Source organism: Fragaria vesca, linkage group LG6 (genome assembly GCF_000184155.1).
Source record: "Fragaria vesca subsp. vesca linkage group LG6, FraVesHawaii_1.0, whole genome shotgun sequence".
Classification (NCBI taxonomy): Eukaryota; Viridiplantae; Streptophyta; class Magnoliopsida; order Rosales; family Rosaceae; genus Fragaria; species Fragaria vesca.
Window position 1 is genome coordinate 19,491,022 of NC_020496.1, and position 14,602 is coordinate 19,505,623.

The window sequence follows — 14,602 nt, forward strand, 5'->3', positions numbered from 1 at the left end:
TAGGTTCAGTGGTGTAGAGCGTAGACGTGGTGCAGCTTTCCAAAGAACGATCGCAAAGCCTCGTACGAGGAAGTATTATACTACGTCATTTCCTGAGCGTACACGCACGACGCATGTGACCTCCTCAGACCGACACGTGTATTTCGACCCCACCCAACCCATCCATCATACCTGTCAGCCTCTCACTGGTTCCTCCTCACTCTCAAGATCTCATTGTCTAAAACGCACACTCTCACCCCCCGAATTCCCCATACTACCCCGGCGCTTCATCGACTTCCCCATTATACCCCTCACCGAAAATTGCACTCAGCGCGGCTTGGTTCCGAGCCAGTTTGTTTCGGGAGTGCAACCCCCTTCTCTCCTTTGCAATCGAAGCCCCGCTTTGGCTTTCCCCTTCTCTCTAAATCTCTCTCTCTTTCTCTCTCTTCTCTCTCTCTCTCACAGTTTTTCACTGTTTCGATTCGACTCTCAGATTTGTGGATCGGTCCATTGCTCAGCATCCATGACTATGATGACTCCTCCACCTGTAGATGTAAGTATCAAACTCGTCCTCTACATTCATCCACCTTTCAATTTCATATTCGTATCTGATCGCTTAGGGTTTCCAGTTCTTCCCGTTCGGTCTCGATTTCGCCTTCAATTTTGTGATTCGCTGACTTGTGGAGTATCGATTCGCTAGGGTTGTGATGATTCAGTAGTAGGATAGGGTTAGGTTTTGTTGTTGTTGTTGTTGTTGCTCTGATCAGAGCTCTGACTGTGTCTCTGTGGTCGCAGCAAGAGGACGAAGAGATGCTGGTGCCGTCTACGGATGTGGTCGTCGAAGGTCCTCAGCCCATGGAAGGTTTGTGTTTTCAACATTAAGACCATTTTTTACTGTTTCGATTTTGTTTAATTTGTGTTCAGAGAGTTGGATTGAAGCTTTGTGTGTTGCGTAGTTGATCTGGATAATTGAGGTTTCAGCGAATTTGGTGTAGTTTGGGTGATTAGAGTGAAAGTGAATAGATTATATTTTGATTGTTAGGGTTTTGGTTTTGTTGTTTTCTGATTTTTGTGGTGTTTGATGGGTTTATAGTAGCTCAAGTGGAGCCGGCTAGTACAGTTGATAATCAGCCTGTGGAGGAGCCTCCAACCATGAAATTCACTTGGACAATTGAGAACTTTTCTAGATTGAACACCAAAAAGCACTACTCTGACATGTTCATCGTCGGTGGTTATAAATGGTATTGCTTCCCTTGGCAGTCGTGTGTTTTGCGCTTCTGAAGTTGGCTTATATTGTATATCGGTGATTGCTTCTTCATCTTCTTCTTTTGGTTGAATTGCTTTGGTTTGTTTCATCAGGCGGATACTGATTTTCCCTAAAGGAAACAATGTGGACTACTTGTCAATGTATTTGGATGTGGCGGATTCGCAGGCGCTGCCTTATGGTTGGAGTAGATATGCGCAGTTCAGCTTGGCGATAGTGAATCAGATTCACAACAAGTACTCAATTAGAAAGGGTATATCTCTCTGTTGTACTTATTTGATTTTGGTATTTAAGCATTTTGTTTTTCCCTAGTGTCATTTAGAAGTTTTTCAATGAGAAATTACTCTTGAAATGGATATACTTGAGGTAATATATTACTTGATAGATTTGCTTTCTTGACCCTCCCTCTCCCTCTTCTTGCTTAGTTGTTTTCCTGGAAGTTCTTTTCTTGTTCTTAATATCACGCCCATAAAGTGAATGGCTAAAGGAACAAAAGTTGAATTTTCTCAGTCCATGTCTCTCTTCCTCTTTCCCTCCCTTTTTAAAACCGTGGCCTGCTGTCAGCATTGCTGCCTGGCTATCTGACAATTGTGGCAATTGCTTTTTGGGAGTTTGGAAGATTTAAGAGAAGTGACTGATAAAGAAATTAATGAGCCGTACAGATGAAATAAATACATTAAAAATACTTGAAGGGTAAACTTGAGCAGCTTATGTTTTCCAGTGCTTGGTCCTTGTTTACCTTCTTATACGGTTTTGCACATTACTTATTATCCCTATTGTTGCCAAGCATGTACTCATTTGATGGTGAAAATTTATATTTCAGCTTTGTTCAGAAACAAAAGTGTTTCATTCATTATAATATGTAGGCTTCGGATGTAAATGGCCTGTCTAGTGGTTTAAAGGAATATGACATTGCAAGAAAGGAATATCTTAATTCCTTTTCATTTGTTTTTTGTTTTCCCTAGTAGTGGGGTGTGTTGTTGTTCTGTTGTTTGCATAAGGGATAACATTAAGCTTTGACATGTTACTTTTGTTTCCTTCCAGAACAGGGTAAATTGATCCAATAAAGAAATATGATCACAGCCATTCATGATTGTTTTGTGTAATTTGCCATAATCTATATGGTCTCGAACTTTATTGCAAGACAAGAGATTACTCCATATACAAGTATCTAGGGGTCAAATCAAGATAATTACAGTTCAAAAAGTTTTTTTTTTCCTTATGTTTATGTGCAATTAAAACGTCTTGTGCACACTAGGAGCATGCATGTATCATATACTTTGGGTTAAGTAGCTCATAGCAAAGCAAAAGATGACTCCTTTTGTTTAGAGGTCAATTAGCTTCATTGTTTGGGTTGAAAAGAGATGTCAAATAGTGATTAGTATTTAGTGTAAACAGAAAGATTTTGTTTTAGCTGTGGTGCTATTGCCACACTAAGGTCTTATTCTCACCCGCCAAATTTTGAAACTTATTAGCCCACTATTGTCACCCTCTGTTATTATTACAACCCATTTTCTTTTTGCTGAACACCTAACTGTATCCCTAGTTTTTATGAGACTGGTTGCAGCTATGACTCCCAGCACCCAGAAGAAATTAAAACTCTGAATGTAAGCTAGTTACCCAAATTGAAGTACCATCCACCATCACTGCAAATGGAAGTACATTGCAAATACACTAGAAATCCTTGTATCACCTTAATTACTGTCTTTTACATAGTTTGAATCTTTTTTTAATGAATGGATTAGAATGTAGAAGCAATATGAGATCTAGTTTGGTTCATATCAAGTATCCAATTCACACATCACTAAATGTGTCAATCAGAACAGATTAATGTTGTGTTTTTAGGACAATTGTTGGTGTGGGATGGGATTGTTAAGTTTTACCTATTATAACAGCAATCAACTCTATTCTAAATTTCTAATCTTGGTTTATTAAATGATGACGCAGATACACAGCACCAATTCAATGCACGAGAAAGTGATTGGGGATTCACATCATTCATGCCTCTCGGTGATCTTTATGACCCCGGTAGGGGTTACCTGGTGAATGATACAGTCGTTGTTGAAGCCGAGGTTGTTGTCCGTAAAGTCCTTGATTACTGGTCGTATGACTCGAAAAAGGAAACCGGTTATGTTGGGCTCAAGAATCAGGGAGCAACTTGTTATATGAATTCACTTCTCCAGACTTTATACCATATACCTTACTTCAGAAAGGTTGTAATTCGATCTTCTGTTTTCATTTTAATTGTCTTGTCAGTTTTATATGGAACTGCTTATCTCAATTTTGGACTTATTTATCAGGCTGTGTATCATATGCCAACAACTGAGAATGACATGCCTTCAGGAAGCATTCCTTTGGCTCTTCAAAGTTTATTCTATAAGCTTCAATACAACGAAAGCAGTGTTGCAACTAAAGAACTAACCAAGTCTTTTGGATGGGATACATATGATTCGTTTATGCAACATGATGTGCAGGAACTCAATAGAGTTCTATGTGAAAAGCTTGAGGACAAAATGAAGGTATTGGAAGTCCTCTGTGTTTGCTCTGGGATTAAATTTGCTGTTTCATTTTATTAAGAATTCTGCTGGTTCAGGGAACTGTGGTGGAGGGTACAATACAGCAGTTATTTGAAGGACATCACATGAATTACATTGAATGCATCAATGTGGACTACAAATCTACAAGAAAGGAGTCATTTTATGGTATGTATTTCTAAGCACAAATTTCAATTTTTTAAGGGTTGGAAATATGTTGTACATGTCAGTGCATGCCACTGATTTCTACTTAATTTTTCTGTAGATCTCCAGCTTGATGTAAAAGGATGTCGTGATGTTTACGCTTCTTTTGATAAGTATGTGGAAGTTGAACGTCTTGAGGGTGACAATAAGTACCATGCTGAAGAACATGGTTTGCAGGTTAGTTACTGAATGTCTGTGCTGTTGTGATCAAAGTTCTGGGTACCCTTTTCGATGTTGAGTTCTTTATTTTATTGTTAACATTATTACTACCATTAATAATAATTATTTTTTTAATGTTTACTTGCAAAATTTAGTGTTTTTACATTTGTCTGCTAGTTTGATTTCGTTGTCAAGGCATTCCTGTGTTCTTGTGGATTTTATGTTTTAAATCTTGATTAGATGCTGCCCTTGAATTTTATGATCCATTCAAGTACTTTCTTAAGTGTGTTCTTGCTTTTTCTTCCTTTTAATAATGGCATCTTGAAGATTGGATTTTCAAGGAATATTTTGGACTTGATGTTTTCTTTTTTTCAGGATGCTAAGAAGGGTGTCCTGTTTATTGACTTCCCTCCAGTTCTTCAGCTTCAGCTAAAGCGATTTGAGTATGATTTTATGAGGGACACTATGGTAAAGGTATGCATCTGAAGTTAACTTATACATCAGCTTCATCTGTGTGCTTTATCACTTTGTTTCTGCATGTACTCATGTCGACCGGTAAGATACATGAAAGATTGTATGTCTTACAACTGATGGGAGGAAATCTTTTGAACAAGCAACTGTAGCCTTTACAAATAAATGATAACAAAATTCACGCTTTTCTCTATTATGATTGTATTTCTTTGTTGTTATGGTCTATTGATGTTGAGGTCGTTGCATTTTTCTGTGTGTGCAGATAAATGATCGTTATGAATTTCCTCTTCAACTTGACCTTGATAGGGAGAATGGCAAATATTTGTCACCGGAATCAGATAAGAGTGTGCGGAACCTCTACACTCTTCATAGGTATTTATTATTTCTGTACTGTTGTATGATCTATGCTACTTCTTCAACGTACCTGATATCAGTACAAGTGAACTTAGTTGTTCTGTGTGTTGTGTCTTCAGCATTTCAAGTGACTACCTTTCTCAGTAGGTTTAAAATTACATTTACAACTTCTAAATTATGCAAGACCTACAGTTTACATGCTAGCACGTCTGTTGCTACCTATGATGCACGGAGATGGGATACTCTTGGATTTGCTAGACGTGTTTTTGTAATTAAAAGGGATACGGTAAATGAGACTTTTTCACCCATAAAAACATAAAAAAGACAGAAAAAAAAGGTCAAAAACTTAGCTAGATCATGTCTACTCTTATCAATCCTCCTTCTGCGTTATTATCTGCGTTCTCCTCCTTACCAGAAAAGGATAAAGTCTAGTATTTTGTTAATGTTTTATCTTATTATTTTCTAGTTATATATAAATTAATTAACAAGGACATTTAATTGTCGTATCCTTACATGTATCCTAAAACATTTAAGATTTTGCGTTTCTACATACATGTATCCTAAAACATTTAAGGTTTTGCATTTCTACGTATCGTACCATATTCCCGTACCCGTGTCCGTAGTGGTGCTTCTCTGTTTGCTACTTTTTAGACATTATATTACAACACTCAAGTTCCAAGCTCCAGACTTTGTGTCTCAACTGCGAGGGAATCAATGAGTGCTCGCTAGACCTTGTATGCTCCATGCACAAGGCATGCTTCTTTTCACAATTAATTATAAATATAGAATGCGCAGCATGTTATGTACAGGTTACCTTACAGCTGGATCACCTTTTCTATTTGAGTGTTTCTGCTGTTGCATTCATCAAACAGAAGGTCTCAAAATTATTGTAATGTTATGAAATTTTCTGTGATCTATGGCGATTCATGATGTGTGGATGTTAACATCTTTGTCATAGTTTTCATGGTTTCTATCCAGCATTGTTGGAATAGGTTAGGTAGAGACAAAAGTCATAGGTCTAAGACTGCTTCTCATCAATTCTTGCTTGGTGTTTTTTCATGCTGTGCTTGAAGCTCTGAGATATATACTTCCTAATTGCTTCTATTGTAATATTTACTTTTTCCTTTCTACAGTGTCCTGGTTCATAGTGGTGGCGTGCATGGAGGACATTACTATGCTTTCATCAGGCCAACCCTTACTGATCAGTGGTATGGTTCTATGAAGTTCAAGGAATTAGTTTTCGTGGTATCTTAATTTCAGATGCTTTTCCCGTAATGTGGCAACAGAAATTACACCTTATGTTTTTCAAATGCTTTCGCGTGAGAATTTAGAGAGCAATTTGATTCTTTCAGTACAAATATTTGGGATATGGTCTTCAAACATTATTTTTTAATCTCATCAAAGTAATCCTTCCCCATGAAAACACCTGTTACATGCAGTGAATTGTGAGCACTTGGAGACAAATTTAATTCTTTTAGTACAGTTATAGGATTGTTGAGATATGTTCTTGACATTTAGGAGAAAGGAATGATCCTTAGATCTTTAAATATTTTCACCTCTTTTTTATTTGTTCAACAATATGCAAAGTAATGCATTTACCATTTTACTGAATATGGGTAGTCTTGGCCATGGTAACGGTTATCACCTAAAAAAACTCTACATGTAGTGTTAAGATGGCTATGAATGTTTCTGTGTGCATGCATTTTTCATATATTTGTAGTTGGTTCATAGAATTTAATTTTGTCCTCTGTTATTTTAGGTATAAGTTTGATGATGAACGTGTGACAAAAGAGGATGTGAAGAGGGCATTAGAAGAACAGTATGGTGGCGAGGAAGAGGTATTTTCTTTTGCTTTCAGCTACTTTGAGATCCTAAATTCTTTTCAGTGTATTAGTTGTGAACAAATCTTTTGTCGTGTTCTATGTCAAACAGATGCCGCAGACTAATCCTGGTTTTAATAATACTCCTTTCAAGTTTACAAAGTACTCGAATGCGTACATGCTTGTGTATATTCGGGATAGTGACAAGGACAAAATAATATGTGATGTGGATGAGAAGGACATAGCTGAACATCTAAGGGTAAAATGCTTGTCTTTTACTTGATTAATGTTGTATCAAGAATAAGTGTTCAACTAATAGACGAACTGACCCGAAGAAAAATGAGATTAAACTCACTTTCTTTGTTTCACTTCAGGTAAGGTTGAAGAAAGAACAAGAGGAGAAGGAGGACAAGAGGAGATATAAAGCACAGGCCCATCTTTATACTATTATCAAGGTAAAGACTCCTTGTCTATCTCATTACTTGTTCAGATGTGCTACTGTACGTCAAATGAATAATTGTGGAGGTCATGAATAGGTTGCTCGAGACGAGGACCTGGCAGAACAAATCGGAAGGGACATATATTTTGACCTTGTGGACCATGACAAAGTTCGTAGTTTTCGAATCCAGAAACAGACACCCTTTAACCTTTTCAAGGTACAGTACTCCTTGCATGTAGTCATGTTATTGGAAATTGTTGGTTAATCAATATTGCACATTCAGTTTTGTGTTATATCATTATACTTATTGCTAATAATAATTGCTATTATTACTATTATTCTTTGATTCTCGGAGTTTGTTCTGGGGGTTGAGAATATTATTACGCCTAGAATGTAAACTGTGTAGATTGAAGTTATGATTATTATTATGAAGTTTCTGATTTGAAATGGTTCACAGGAGGAAGTTGCGAAAGAGTTGGGAATACCAGTACAATTTCAGCGATTCTGGATTTGGGCAAAGCGGCAAAACCACACATATCGGCCCAACCGACCATTGACACCCCAGGAAGAATTACAAACAGTAAGTCCTGTAATAATGAGGCAGTGCTCCTAGGCTGTCTACTCTCTCTGTCTCTCTCTCTTGATTGTGTGTGTACTTGATGTCTGAATTCTTAAAATCAAGTGATCTTACTTTAATTCTTTCATGATGGTTGTGAGAGACTTTTGGGTATTGAAATCAGATTATGATTGTATTGTTTTTCTCTGAACCTTCAGTTCTGCTGGTCAGAGTTTGGTACATGTGCCTTACGCTAGCTAATAATGATGTCTATTTGCCATTAATAGGTTGGACAATTGAGGGAGGCATCAAATAAAACACACAATGCAGAGCTAAAGTTGTTTCTGGAAGTAGAGCTTGGGCCGGTAATTACGTGTTACTCCTGTTATCATTATGACCTGTGGGTTTGAGGCTTGGTTACAGCTCAAATCGCTTTATGTAGGGGATTCTTATGATGTTATATTGTGTTTGTCCTCTTTCAGGAGCAAGTTCCTATCCCTCCACCGGACAAAACCAAGGATGATATTCTACTTTTCTTTAAGCTCTATGAACCTGAGAAACGAGAATTACGGTACTTCTGTTTCCTTCTTTCTGGGCTGATATTTTCTGTATTACATTAGACGTTGCTCACTTCTACTTCATCTTCTGTATCCAGGTTTGTTGGTCGGCTTTTTGTGAAGAGTTCTACCAAGCCAATAGAAATAATAGCAAAAATTAATCAAATGGCTGGTTTTGCTCCTGATGAAGAAATAGAACTCTATGAGGTTTGTTGCACATAGATTCATTATCACCTGTGTCATAACTTGCACATGTAGAAAGATCGGTATGCATATAAGTGTATAACGTATGTTTGTAGGTTTGCTACGTTTTGATGCACTCTGCTGGATAGCGGTTCTAAAATATAATATTCAATATCTGTTCTGTTGCTACTTTCAGGAAATAAAGTTTGAGCCTTGTATCATGTGTGAACATCTTGACAAGAGGACCTCATTTCGATTAAGTCAGGTGACTGTTGCTGTATTGATGCACTTTGATACTGTAATTAAGTGCCTGCTATGGTAATTAATTCTTTTTATGCTTTTGTGTTTCAGATTGAAGATGGTGACATTATATGCTTTCAAAAACCTACTCCACTAGAAAGTGAAGAATGTAAATATCCTGATGTACCTTCATTTTTGGAATATGTACACAACCGTCAGGTACCGATTGTTATATATTGTTGCGTGCTTAGTCTGTTCCGTGTTAAAGTTCTATAATGAATTGAATTGATACCTTTGGAATATATTGTTATATATTGTTACAGATTGTTCATTTTCGCTCTTTGGAGAAACCAAAAGAAGATGATTTTTCTTTAGAATTGTAAGTATTTCCATTTGTGACAATGTCACTTATGGTTTGATATCTATCTATTTGGTGTTGATCTGTACTGGGACTAAACATCATTGTTTCTAGGTCTAAGCTACACACTTATGATGATGTGGTGGAGAAGGTGGCTTCCCAAATTGGTTTGGACGATCCTACGAAAATCAGACTCACTGCGCATAACTGCTATTCTCAGCAACCTAAACCCCAACCCATCAAATATCGAGGAGTAGAGCATTTAACAGATATGCTAGTCCACTATAATCAAGTGGGTGACATTTATTGAGCTTCCTCCTTTGTTTAACTCGCCCTCATAAGTTTCACACATTTGGGCTGCTAATTTCAATTCTTGTTTCCATTTGCAGAGTTCTGATATTTTGTATTATGAAGTCTTGGACATCCCCCTGCCAGAATTACAAGGCCTTAAAAATCTGAAAGTTGCATTTCATCATGCTACAAAAGATGAGGTCTGTGTGAAATATCTGGTTTGCATACCCTGCTTACACCATAATTACATTAGTGGTGCACATCATAACATTTTGTAATTTGTGTACAGGTGGTGATTCACAATATAAGATTGCCCAAGCAAAGCACCGTTGGGGATGTGATTAATGTACTAAAAACGAAGGTAAAGTTCTGTTTTGTTTTAGTTTTCTTATATTTCAACATCATGTGGCTTTTAGTGTTATTTATGTTTGACTGTGAGTACTAAGGCTTTCATGGATCATTCATGATGTTCCAACTTCATTGATTTATTCAATCTTTGTAAGATATTGTTTGTGTGGATCAGTGTGGTCCCTTTGACATGCTTAGTTGGGGGCTGTTCAGCTTGATATGTCTGTAGTAATCTTGTTGTCATATGTTCTATATAGTCCTTTACAAAGACCAGTCCCTTTCTCTGGTGTAGTTTATGCCGTTTAAAGTGCAATAAGAGATTTTACTTACGAGCATCGAGTGTTGAAGAAATTATTTCAAAAATCCGCCCCTCACTTTCTTACTCAATGTTTGGTGTATGGTGTACCTGTAAACAGGTAGAGCTATCTCAACCAAATGCAGAACTTCGGCTTCTTGAGGTGTTCTATCACAAGATCTACAAGGTATTAAATTCTTTAAACGGGAAATGCATACCTTGGTCAAATTCCACAAGTGCTGATTATATATAAGTTTTGTTTTCCATATCATACACATAATCTATCAGACTTATTTTATTTTATTTTTTTTTTAATTTCAAGCATCCTTCATCTGCTTTTCCTTTTTCAGATCTTCCCACACAGTGAAAAAATTGAGAATATAAATGACCAGTACTGGACATTGCGTGCAGAGGAGGCAAGTCTCTCTCCCTCTCATTGTGATTTTCTGCCAAAACAATATGCTTGCGACTGGATTGGATTGGTATTCTGTATGCCATTGTACTTCGTAGCTGAATTTCTTATTTCTTTTGTATCAGATTCCAGAAGAAGAGAAAAACTTGGGTGCTAATGATCGCTTGATTCATGTTTACCACTTCACGAAAGAGACCGCACAGAACCAGATGGTAACTCAATTTTATATGTTTTCTGCCCCAAGTGAATCAATGAGCACTGTTGTGATTGAAGATGGAAAATACCTGCACTTAAATGTATGTTTTTCTTAGCATCTTCTTTCTACATTTCAACAGCAGGTACAGAATTTCGGGGAACCTTTCTTCTTGGTTATTCATGAAGGTGAAACTTTAGCTGAAGTGAAAGCGCGCATACAAAAGAAATTGCAGGTCCCTGATGAGGAGTTTGCAAAGGTACTTGACCAACACACGTAATTTATTGGAGTACAGTAGAACATGAAATTATCATTCCTTGCCTCATAATCCATTTTGTTTTGTTTTACAGTGGAAGTTTGCATTCTTGTCATTGGGTCGTCCCGAGTACCTACAGGACACTGATGTAGTTTCTAGTCGTTTTCAGGTATGGTGTAATGTCATTTTGTATTGTCTGGTTTTCTCTGTAGAAAAGCTGAGGGTTAAATCCCCACTCTGTTATTGGTATTGAGAACTGAATCCCATTATTTTGATTTCGTTTCTCCAGAGAAGAGATGTTTATGGTGCTTGGGAGCAGTACCTGGGGTTGGAGCATGCTGATACTGCTCCAAAGAGATCATATGCAGTAAATCAGGTAAGGGCTGTTGTACTAAAATATTGTATCATTGGTTTCCAACTGTGGACTTGGCCAAAAGATGGGGATGATTGGAAAGGCCCACTCATACCCTACAAACTCAAGATATGCTTGTGCTAGTTTAGGCTATGATATAAGTGTGATACATCCCGCTTCTCAACATTGTTACCTCAAAATTCTGCAGAACCGTCACACATATGAGAAGCCAGTTAAGATATACAACTAAGAAAGCTGTTGATCCTCGACCATTGCATCAGTTTGTACTAAGCATCCTTTGCTGCAACAGAAGCAGTTTGGAAATAACCAGGATGAGAGCTGAGTGGTACAGCTAAAGAAACAATGAAGCTCACATAGAGGTCACTTGGTAGGATTTTTCAATATTTTTGTGGGCCCAAATATTTTTTCATGTGGGTGGGGAGAGGGAGGTATAATCCCTTAGGATGTGTAGTATTGCTAGTACTCCCTGCCTGAGTTCTGCTGTCTGTTATTTTCCTTTTATTTATTTCTCCGTGGTGACGGCAGCCCCTTTCTTCCGGAAGGTTGATTGCTTTCCATTATACAGCTCCATAGAAATTTAGCAGTACATAAGAAGATTTTTGAGGGCATGTATATTGCGGGTACAGTCAGCTGCATTTTGGATTGCTTGGTTATAATATTTATTTCTGTATCTCCATTACTTTTAGCTTGGTGGAAATGAGTTGTAAGAGCTTGTAATACATGGTTGAGTGATGCACAATTCTGGCCTTTGAATTGGGCAAGGCACATAATTCACATTGTAGTAATTTTTATTTTTTATTTTGTAGCCCTCTACCCTTTCTACATGTAGGACTGTAGGACGTGCCTTTTTTATTTTATTTTATTTATTGTTATTCTATATATTCTCCTCAAATGACTTGGTACTTATTTTCATGTTGGAATTTAGTATTTTGGATAAATATGAGGGTTCATGGTTTCACGCTTCTTGTTCACCCCCAAAATGAAACGTTTAATGAACTTCCTAGATAGAAGCCAAACGATTGTTGAGATGATAATTTGACCAGGTTCTTCTGATTGTGTTCAAAGATCTGGAGTAATGCCTTTTGGCTAGTTTACAGGTGTAATAAAAAGGAGATAGGACATTGTGAAGCTCAAATCCTTGTACTGATGTTTTGTAGAAAGCTTTTTAATACAAGCTGCCAAACCATAAGGAAAAGGTGTTTGCCAATGATATGAAAAGGCCTCGAAAGAAAATCCATGATATGTGGAGAAAGTGTGAAGTAGGGTTGTGTTAGAACCGTATTTGATTGAGATGATTGTAAAGCTTTTAAGGCCTAGTGTGGTACAGCTTTGTTTTAAAAAAAAAATTAGTTTCTATCCGAACTTTTAGATTATAGTGTTTAATAAATAAAAGAAAAACAGTTTTTTTTTGTTAAAAATTACAGGTCATTTGTAACAGCTTTTAGAAGCAACCTGAAGGTTACTTTTAAAAGCAGTTGTTGTTAAAAACACTATAAATTAATAAATTTTATCTTGGTAGTATTTTTAAAAATAATACTAGCATCTTGACCCGCATTATTCTTAAAGTCTGATTTCTCTCCTATTCTTTAAAAAAAAAATTGATTTCCCTCCCACTTTTCTCTCCCACCTCCCACATTTTAAGCTTCTTTTTTTCTGTTGTTCTTTTTTTCTTGTTTCCAACATATGTAATTACTAATTTATCTTTCATTTGTTAGAAGCCATATTTTAAAGTTTTAATCAATCAAGGGCATTATAGGTAGCTCAAAAACTTAACCGTTGACAAAGTAAAAAAAGCCATCTGGCTTTATTAATAGAGATTTATCAAACACAAAACTGTTTTAATTCACAGCTGATTATTTTCGCAGTACGACAACAATATTTTTTTTAAGGTCATAGTAATACCAAACTAGCCCTAACCCTAGTCGATTTGATCAGATTGGCTGCTGTCTATCCCACAATGGTTTCAACGAGTAACCCGACTTCCATGGCTCGAGTCTATGTTGAAAAATAAAAAAAAACATATATAGGACGTCCTTAATTTGTTCCTCTTCTTTCTTAGAATGCACACATTATGCACTTCAGTTTTTTTTATTTTTTTATTTTATTAAATGACATTTCTCTCCACGTACAAACAACATCCATACCATGCCCAAACCTTAGTGAAAAGTAAAGAAAAATGACCATTTGCACAAAAACAGCTAAACCAGAGGGTTTAAAGTGTAGAATTGCTATTATTCATGTATTCAAGCCTCCAACGTCTATAATTCTGTTCTTATTAGGCCCTGCTCTATCACCTTGTAAGCAATTCATATTTTCTGCCACATGGGATTGCAGGTGGAGATTGATCACCTCTCACAGAGGTGATCGAGATGCTCATAGATAGGTTAGTTCGTTGCACTAAGATGTCACAAGCCTCGAGCCCCCGAAAGATTGACTTGTGTGTGGAAACTTATATATGTAGCTCACAATGTAACAAGTCATATCACCCTCCGTTTCCATGATTCATCCCAGTTCATTCTCTTTTGCAATTACTGCATCAGGAACCAGCTGCTTTACCCTAGTCATATCCTATCCATCGTCAACCAAAACTTCGGAAACTTTCAAGGGAGTTCTGTGTCAAAATTGAGAAATCCGGCGGGAGCACTAAACTAGGGGTGTATTGTATTTGGATTTATACAGACTTATTTTAATCAACTGACTTTTTAAAAAGTCTACAGACTCTTTGAAAAGTTTGTAGACTTTCATTGATTTCTTAAAACCATCGATTTGAATCACAGACTTTCACTGATTTCTGAAATCTACAGATTTCATATGAATGACTTACATAGATGTCTCAATACTTACAGAGTTACAAGAAAAAAAAAAAAAAAAAAAAAAAAAACAAAGATGCAATGACAAACACATAATGACACCAATTATAAGTTTAGTGCTCATCTATCTAATCTCGATGCATACAGTTGTAATATTTAATTGAGATACATAAACATAGGTGACAAAAAAGATTATATTAACTTAAGTTACCAACACACATATTTGTACGTTAACCAAAGACACATGTTCTTTGATCGATGTTCACAAGTTTAATTCATGTACGCAAATATAATATAATATATGATCATGTAGTTCTAGTATCAAGAGTTAGTAGATAATATTTAGGTTATCAATGGTTCCAAGCATTACAATTGAAAGACAACAAAATGTTATTGGTTGATCGAGTTAGAGTTCTGTTGGTTGCTGTTGGTAGTCCTAAACTCTCTCATGTTTCTAGGACTGCGAATGGTGCGGCTGATGTAGTGGCTAAGTATGTAGCCCGATT

The 14,602-nt window shown here is 36.7% G+C and overlaps 1 protein-coding gene across 1 annotated transcript; it reads left to right on the forward strand.

Annotated features, from left to right (window-relative positions):
* The first annotated feature begins 414 nt into the window (after positions 1-414).
* On the forward strand, positions 415-12,003 carry LOC101295542 (ubiquitin carboxyl-terminal hydrolase 12-like). Its single transcript, XM_004303326.1, has 32 exons — positions 415-532; positions 775-841; positions 1,073-1,220; positions 1,339-1,496; positions 3,191-3,456; positions 3,544-3,762; positions 3,837-3,945; positions 4,043-4,158; positions 4,516-4,614; positions 4,874-4,983; positions 6,099-6,173; positions 6,725-6,803; positions 6,898-7,044; positions 7,160-7,240; positions 7,322-7,441; positions 7,682-7,804; positions 8,068-8,145; positions 8,263-8,351; positions 8,436-8,544; positions 8,717-8,785; positions 8,872-8,979; positions 9,084-9,139; positions 9,233-9,410; positions 9,508-9,609; positions 9,699-9,770; positions 10,174-10,239; positions 10,403-10,468; positions 10,590-10,676; positions 10,803-10,916; positions 11,008-11,082; positions 11,203-11,289; positions 11,474-12,003. The coding sequence occupies exons 1-32, from the start codon at positions 503-505 to the stop codon at positions 11,513-11,515; spliced, it is 3,345 nt and encodes a 1,114-aa protein (XP_004303374.1). The 5' UTR covers positions 415-502; the 3' UTR covers positions 11,516-12,003.
* Positions 12,004-14,602: the final 2,599 nt, after the last annotated feature.